Here is an 8,855-nt window from a genome sequence, read left to right on the forward strand (position 1 = left end):
CAGACCACTTCATATCCGCAAAGCAGATGCGGATCGTCGACAAGATGCAGCGGGAGCTGGGCGAGCTGCGGGACATGAGCAGAGACCCCATGGTGGTGGCCATCAACGAGTTCAGCGCCCACCTCACCGGGCCCAGCCTGAACGTCACGCAGATAACCCTGCCGTCGGACACGGTGCTGAGCTCCAGCCTGATCAGGAAGGAGCACGAGAAGAGGCTGCTGGAAAGGATAGAGGAGGGCACCACCGAGCTCATGATCGACGTCATGAGGCGCACGGACTGGTACCGGGACGAGATGATGATCGCCCACTACAAGTGCTGCCATCTTTCTTTCGCCAACGGCACGCTGGTCGTGCGGTCCGTGGACGAGGCCGTGTACGCGTGCCCGGGACCCGTCTTCTTCTACCAGGACCACGACGTGGCGACCGAAAGCATCATGGGACCTTCGGGCGACTACTTCAACAGGGAAGATCTGGAGGAAATGCTGACCGACACCGAAGAGTACGAGTCGGGAGAGTACACGGTCTGTCCCCCCATGCAAGACGTGATTTTCAGCGACAACGGCACGCTGCAGAGGTTCATGCTGGACCTCGCCGTCGGGATGGACAAGCGTTTCGTCGGAGAGGCGATGGACAACATAACGACGAACTTTGAGCTGGCGGCGGAGGAGATCAGAGCGGTGCTGGAGGAGCCCTTGGGCTTTTTCGAACAGAGGCAGATCTATTTCGGCGCCTCGGTCGAGGACTACAAAGTCCAAGTCGAAAAGAGCGTGCGCTGGGCCAGGTTCGCCGCTCTGCCCGGACTCGTCGCTTTCGTCGCGGCCACGGTGTCCTATTGCTTCTGCGCCCGGAGAAAGGTTCGCCGCTACGCGTCGGGCCTGGTGCCCGAAAGGAGCGCTCGGTACAATGTGACTCTCACCCAAGTGACGCGCGGCGAGAAAGTCTTCGGGGAGGACACCGGGCCGAGCCGGGCCGAAGACCTGCCGTACTGAAACCAGTCGGACTGGTGTGTGTGGCTTATTGCACTGTGTATCTTGTGTTATAATTTATTAATGAATGTGACTTTTTTGGCATTTGTGTTATTAAAACCCAATACGACTGAAAACCCCTTATATTAAGACATGTTATAATCTATGAATGTAACCCAATACTTTTTGAACATCCCTCAAATAAAGAAAGCATTTTCAACAATTTAAAACCACTGTTTCGGTTGCTTTTTTCTCCTTAAAACTAAGTAAATGAGAAAGAACACCCTTGAGCCGTACAAAACAAATAAGGTCAAAACGGTCAGTTTATTACATGTGTTGAGAAAATGATACGTGTTTCATTTAAAACAAAGAGAGAGGCGCTGTAAGTCAGGCCGCAAGATGTTCCCCTTTATGACTTCTGCCTGTAGCACACATAACGTGTCAAACATGCGTGCTCACTCTCACGTCGACGTTCCTGTTCAATGGCTCTGGCGCTACTACCTGTATGCTGTTGTCCGTTTTGGTCTGAAGACGTGAGTGGTCCCATACGCTTTGCACTTTACGCACACGCACTCGCGGGCCCGGGAGTCCGGCAAAGCGCAAAGCCTATGCGGGGCTGAGATCACAACTTTCTCGTGATCTCGGCCTCACATAGGCTTTGCACTGCACGCACTCGCGGGCCCGGGAGTCCGTCAAAGTGCAAAGCGTATGGGATTTTTTTTGTGATCTCAGCCTCCCATAGCGGAACACAGGGGACTTTCCCACACGCACGCGCACGCACACGCACGCACGCACACACACGCACACACAGAGCAGAGGGGACTTTCCCACACGCACGCGCGCACGCACGCGCGTGGGACTTTCCCACACGGACGGCCTGTCGCACTACTCTTCCAACTATATACTCAGATGGGACGCGTTTGTGTGCTTTGGACTGGGTCTCGGAGTGGTAGCGTTTGTGTTTACAGCGATTTTGGGAATAATAGAGACCATGGCTCCTCTGTACGTTTTGTTCATTCTATTGGGATTTCTACTCCCCACGTCCTATAGCACATCTAACACTGACTTCTGCATTCCGCGAAAGACTGTCTCCTACCAGAATGAGCTGAAGATGTTCAGAGAGGAGGGGATCTGGAACTACACCACCATGCTTATGAGAGAGGATTTGGGTCTGCTGCTTCTTGGGTCCAGAGAAGCAATCTATGCCCTGGATATCGACAACATCGCTGATAAGAAAGCTGCAGTTTATTGGCCAGTTACCGAAGCAGAACAGAGGGAGTGTTCATTCAAGAGAAAAGATGCTGAGGTGGAATGCCGTAACTACATTCGGACGCTGCACACACTGGACGATGACAAGGAGAATGACCCCAGAATGTATGTTTGTGGAACAAATGCTTTTAAACCCACCTGCAGTCACATGATGTATTCTGATGGACAGTTGAGTCTGGAGGGAAAGCTGGAGGATGGGAAGGGCAAGTGTCCCTTTGATCCTTTCCAAAGACACTCTTCCCTCAGGGTTGGAAGCGATCAGTATTCTGCCACAGCAATCAACTTCCTGGCTTATGAACACCGGTTCACAAGGTTCGACAGCTCAAGCTCAACTCTTCAAACTGTGCCGAGCAGCGCTTGGCTCAGTGACCCTGACTTCATCCACATGGACTTTGTGCGTGAAAGCGTTGGCAGTCCTGATGGTGACGACGATAAGGTCTACTTGTTCTTCACAGAGAATGCAGAGGAATATGACTTCTCCAGCAAACTCACAGTGTCACGGGTGGCTCGTGTCTGCAAGGGGGATATTGGAGGTGCGCGGACACTGCAGAAGAAATGGACTTCGTTCCAGAAGGCACGCCTGGACTGCCCCATCCCTCAGCACAGCCTCCTGCCTTCCATTGTCCAGGATGCGTTCCTGCTGGAACACAAAAACCAGAACGAGGGCATCTTCTATGCTGTCTTTACACCTCAGTCGGACTCACCACCAGATATGTCTGCAGTGTGTGCATACAGTGTGTCTGCCATTGGAAAGGTTTTCAATGAGGGGAAGTTTATGTCACGCGAAGTCTTGAATGGTGGGTTTAAGTGGGTGACGTACAAGGGTAAGGTGCCTGATCCCAGACCAGGAGCTTGTATCAATGATGCTGCTCAAAAAAAGGGGATCAAAACCTCTTGGGATCTCCCAGACGAAACCCTTGAGTTCATCAGAGATCATCCCCTCATGGACGAGACTGTTTGGCCACTCAATGGGGGCCCCCTGGTGGTGAAAAAGGGGCCTTTGTTGACTCGGATTGTAGTGGACAGTGTATTGGCACTAGATGGTGAGAGATACCCTGTCATGTTCATTGGCACTGAAAACGGCTACATTCAGAAGGCTGTGAACTACGCTGGGGAGATGTTCATCATTGAGGAGATTCAGCTGTATGAGGACCCCAATCCCATCAGGACTCTGCGTCTCTCTTCCGCCAAGGGCCAGCTGTACGCAGGATCAGAGTTTGGTGCTGTTCAGATGCCAGTCAGTAACTGCGGTCGCTATGAGTCCTGTGTGGACTGTGTCCTGGCCAGAGACCCCTACTGTGCCTGGGACTCCTCAGACCGCTGCCGCCTAGTCTCCAGCTTGGCGTCTTCCTCTGACACTGCCATTCAGAGTCTGAGCGGAGACACTTCACAATGTCCTCGTCCAGAGCAGGAAGAGCTGGTGGTTGAAGATGTCGTCCTGGTTCCAGGGAACAACATTGTGCTGCCCTGCCAGCCAGACTCCAACCTGGCACAGGTCCACTGGCGATTGTCAGACCAAATACTTCCCTCCGACAGCAGCAAATACTACATCTACGGTGGATTCCTCCTCATTCGAGACGCCTCAGGATCAGATGCTGGCTTGTACAACTGTGTCTCCTCAGAACAGGTCAACAAGAGAGACTACAACAGAACCATGGCGGTTTATCGATTAACAACAACAACAGCAACTGCAGTGGGTCTGGTGGCTCTTCTTCTCCCTCTGTCCCAGGTTATTGTTTTATTGTTACTGGTGCGCCATTTCAGGGGCACCAGTAAAACCCAGGAGGTACAGAGAACTGAAGACGATAGGCCCCTGAATCCCATTCCTGGCAGCAGCACATGCACTGCCAATAATCACACTGTGGATTTGGTTGAAGTAGTAGTATGAAGTTGTGCAGATGACAAGGATTTTATTTAATTGATTAGATGTATTTGATTTGCACAACAGTATAGAGTATCAGTAATAATATTTTTGTTCTTTCCATGGGAAAGATGGTAGAATAGTTCCTCACTGCATACATAATATACAATTTGAATTGATTAATATTAAAAACCAACAAAAAACTAAAATGAATATAAAAAAATAATACAACCAAACAAAAGAAAAGAGGACAACAAAAAAATATAAAAAGCAGAAAAGACAAAAACATAATTCTAGTTTTAGACAAAGCAAAGACAATGCTAAAAAGTGAAAATAAAAAGTATGAAAATGATATGAAACATTTGTGATGCAAGAATTGTGAGAATACCTTAGGTTTCCTTATGTTCTTCCAATGATCTGTATGACTACACAGACCTTTCTGTATTTTCAGGATTAGGATTTTATTTTATCATTAAATATATTCAAGCACAAGGCAACATAATAGTATAGTTTAGTAATTATAGACAACAAGTAGAGGTTTAGATCTAGAGTTTGGGTCACTACGTGGCCCTCACACCTGATACGTATCACCGATCATCATCTGCCAATTACATATAAATCATATAATACATAAACTGTTGACCATAACACTGCCGTGAGTTTCAAGTCACATCTTGCATCGTGTAAAACACATGTCGTGAGTTTCAAGTCACATCTCGTGAAACCTCAACGTTGCCTCCTCCCAGAGGGAATAAAAACAAGTCTCGTCCTGCAACACGGGCTCCTCCCAGAGGGAATAAAAACAAGTCTCGTCCTGCAACACGGGCTTATTATCACAACCACTGTGTTTCCGGCACCATGTTGTGCTGGACAGCGAGTCGGCGGAAACAACCCCATTTTAGAGACTTATGTGCTTCTGTGGCTGTGGGTCAGGACTTGTACTGTTTCCAAGAGGACGGATATAAAATGTTCCCCATTGCTGTGCATGTCTTACGCACAGGTACTCTGAAGTGGGAAAGGCTCCCAGAGACAACCGAAGGAGGAGAAGGAAGTGTCCCCGTCGGATGGGGCTTCACGCTTGTGTCGATAGGCAGTACTATATACCTCTGGGGGGGTACGTTTTGTGAGGTCCTTCATGCATACGATGTCGAAACCGGCAGATGGTCCAAACCTCAGGTTTCTGGGGCTGTTCCGGAGAGGAGGTCCGGCCACTCCGCCTGTGTCTTGGGGAAGGTCATGTATGTACACGGAGGATACATCCACGACAGACGCGAGTCCACCATTGACGTCCACATGTTGAACACTGACACAATGGTCTGGTCTTTAGTTAACACCAGAGGCACTACAGTGCGTGCCACACAACATCACTCTGCCACTATCATCGGGACAAAGATGTTTGTATTCGGGGGAAGGAATAACAATTACTTCCCTTACCGCAATAACAAGGAGACCCTTGGGAACAATGAAATGAGAGTGTTTGACACGCTTACCAACTGCTGGAGCGGTCGGTCTTCTGCACAGCCTCTTCCGAAAGACCGCTGGTATCATTCAGCCTTTGCCTACAAGGGAGAGCTGTACATATTTGGTGGTACGAACATTGTACTGGATACTGGGTCTACAGAAGTCCATGAGGATATGTGGAAATTCAATCCAAACACCTTCTCCTGGCAAAAGGTTTCCCCAATTTCCCCAAAGGGAATAAAGGGCCCATCATCTAATGTTTGTTATGGGGTACGGTCGATGAGCTTTCACGTGGTGGGAGATCGTTGCTTTGCCACAGATGAAGCCGCGAGATGCGGTGCCGTGTTCGTCTTAGACTTAAATTCTAGGCTGTATACTTTATGCAAGCTAGCAGTTGTTCAACACGGTCTAGAGCACTCGGAACTCCCAACTAAGATCATGGAGGATTTGGCTGAGATGTATATAGACACTTAGAAGGGAAAACGACTAACTCATTTGGTATGAGTAGTTTATTAATGAATGTGACTTTTTCGGCATTTGTGTTATTAAAACCCAATACGACTGAAAACCCCTTATACTAACACATGTTATAATCTATGAATGTAACGCTTCTAACTTGTGTCATTAAAACCCAATACTTTTTGAACATCACTCAAATAAAGAAAGCATTTTCAACAATTTAAAACCACTGTTTCGGTTGCTTTTTTCTCCTTAAAACTAAGTAAATGAGTAAGAACACCCTTGAGCCGCACAAAACAAATAAGGTCAAACGGTCAGTTTATTACATGTGTTGAGAAAATGATACGTGTTTCATTTAAAACAAAGAGAGATGCGCTGTAAGTCAGGCCGCAAGATGTTCCCCTTTATGACTTCTGCCTGTAGCACACATAACGTGTCAAACATGCGTGCTCACTCTGACGTCGATGTTCCTGTTCAATGGCTCTGGCGCTAGTACCTGTATTCTGTTGTCCGTTTTGGCGCAACGACTGTGATTGCGGGTCACATGTATGGCAATGACTATCAGCGCAAATACGACCAAGGATATCATCACCTTAACCCAAACGTTCCAGTTATGTGCATCTGCTGCTGGGTTAGTCTTGGGCTTAGTGGTGATGATGTTGGTGATAGTTGCAGTGATCGTGGTAGTGGTGGTGGTGGTGGTGGTCTTGGCCACAGTTCCGGAGTCTGAATCCGACTCTGTCACGGTCTCGGTCTCTGTCACAGTTATAGCTTCCGGCTCCGTTTCAGTCACGGTCTCTGCGACCTGGTCCGCTTTCGTCACGGTCTCTGCGGCCCTTTCCGTCACGGTCACGGTCTCCTCTCCTGCGGCCTCGGCGGCCTGCTCCGTTGTCTCGTGGTTCTCTGCGTCCCTTTCCGTCGCGGTCACGGTCTCCTCCCCTGCGGCCTCGGCGGCCTGCTCCGTTGTCTCGTGGTTCTCTGCGGCCCTTTCCGTCGGCGGCACGGTCTCCTCCCCTGCGGCCTCGGCGGCCTGCTCCGTTGTCTCGTGGTTCTCTGCGGCCCTTTCCGTCGGCGGCACGGTCTCCTCCTCGGCGGCACGGCCCTCGGTCTCTGTCCGGTTGTCAGCGACCCGACCCCAGGTCGTCGCCGTCTCCTCGCTCGCTTCGCCCCGGTCCGTGGACGGAGCCTGGGTTATGCCGGCCGCGGGCCGTCTCAACGTCGGAGATGGAGCCGTTGCGGATTGGTCTGGCTTTCCGGGCCCGGCCGTAGCGGCTGTGCTGGTGACGAGATAAACCGAGGAGCCTTCGACCGCCAGTTCGTCCGAAGCGTTGACGCTTTTGTCGATGACCGTTGTGTGGTTCTGAACTCGAGGACTCACTGTGCTTGCGACGTCGACATAAACCGAGGGGTTTTGTTCGGAACCCTCCGTGGAGTTGAGGTCCGGCCCGCCGTCCGGCATTCCGGAGCCATTCTCGTATGCGCCGAAGACGTGAGTGGATCCTCCCGGAACCGGCGTTGTTTTTGTTGCTTCCGTCACCGTTTCAGATGATGCTATTGGTCCACCTTCGACCAAGCTTTCCACAAGCATCAGATACACCACAGCCATGCAGCTGGCGGCCGTCCTCGCTCTGAATCCAATCATGATTCTTGGTTCAAGGTCTGATAAGGGTCCTTGGCTGGATCTACTCTCGTTTTTTTGCTGTATTTATATATACACACAGCACTCCCACAAGACTCAGCCCACTGAATGACCTTCCTTCTGAACAGGATGAAACATAAGAACTACTTGTTTCTCATCTTCTTATTTGAGAGAATCTTAAATGAGTGCGAATGTCAGCAAGAGAAACCAACAACTACAACTTTAGGACGGAATCAACCGATCAATCAACCATTGAACCATGGCGAGCCATGGCCGCATCTTGCGAGCCAAGGAGCGCATCTTGGCCACCCTGGAGGATATGGGCAGGGATGAGTTTGAGACGTTCAAGTGGCATCTGAAGCAGCTGGTGGACCTCCACCAGCCCGCACAAAGAGCTAGGCGGATCGACGTCGTCGACCGCATCGCTGAGGCCTATTCCGAAAACGTAAATCGGCTCATGGTGCACATCCTGAAGAAGATGCACATGAACAATCTAGCGACGAGGTTTCCTCTTAATCCACTTGATACGTTGGACGAATTTAGCATACGCTCTCTAGGTCGTCCTCAGACGAGCCTTCCATCGTCGCTTCCAGTCATCCCGGTTCTCCATACATCCGGCCAGCTCGCTGGTGCTTTGCGCTCCTGTGTCTGCACAGAGCAGATAGTGCCAGCGGCAGCCCGAAAGCCGCCCGCAGTGTATCAAGACGTGCAGCAGGTCGCCCAGGATGCCCGCGCTGACCAGGCCGCCACTGTCGCCGCCCTGTCCCATGACCAGGTGTCCAACGTCAGGTCCACGTTCCTGTGCGTCATATGCCAAGATGTGATGAGGAACCCGGTCGTGGCGGCGTGCTGTCGCAGTCTCATTGGCTGTCGGGACTGCGTGGACCGGTGGACGAGAAACACTCCGACCTGTCCCAAATGCCGCAACGAAGACTTCCCAGACACCATGTTTGAAATAACGGGGATGGAAGGGGTCATCGCTGCTTTGAGAGACACCATCGGAAATTAGGCAGCATGTCCCACAACGCAGGAGCAGCCAAAGAAAAATAAAAAATAAAAAGGACACAAACAAAACAAAGGATATAAGGATAGTATTTCTTGGTTTACAAAGTCCAGTTCAGCAGAAAACACTAAGGGTGTCTAAAAACCATTCGAAAACAAGAAATGGCAGGCTCGAACAACACTGATGAGATATGGTCAT

General features: G+C 50.3%; 1 protein-coding gene across 1 annotated transcript; it reads left to right on the top strand.

Annotated features, from left to right (window-relative positions):
* Positions 1-1,956: 1,956 nt before the first annotated feature.
* On the top strand, positions 1,957-4,122 carry LOC308280854 (semaphorin-4E-like; the record flags this gene model as incomplete). The annotated part of the gene is made up of 1 exon (XM_080755171.1): positions 1,957-4,122. One exon carries the CDS (start codon positions 1,957-1,959, stop codon positions 4,120-4,122), a length of 2,166 nt encoding a protein of 721 aa, XP_080611297.1.
* Positions 4,123-8,855: the final 4,733 nt, after the last annotated feature.

This window comes from Nannobrachium achirus (genome assembly GCF_963921795.1).
Source record: "Nannobrachium achirus genome assembly, contig: SCAFFOLD_380, whole genome shotgun sequence".
NCBI classification, from domain to species: Eukaryota; Metazoa; Chordata; class Actinopteri; order Myctophiformes; family Myctophidae; genus Nannobrachium; species Nannobrachium achirus.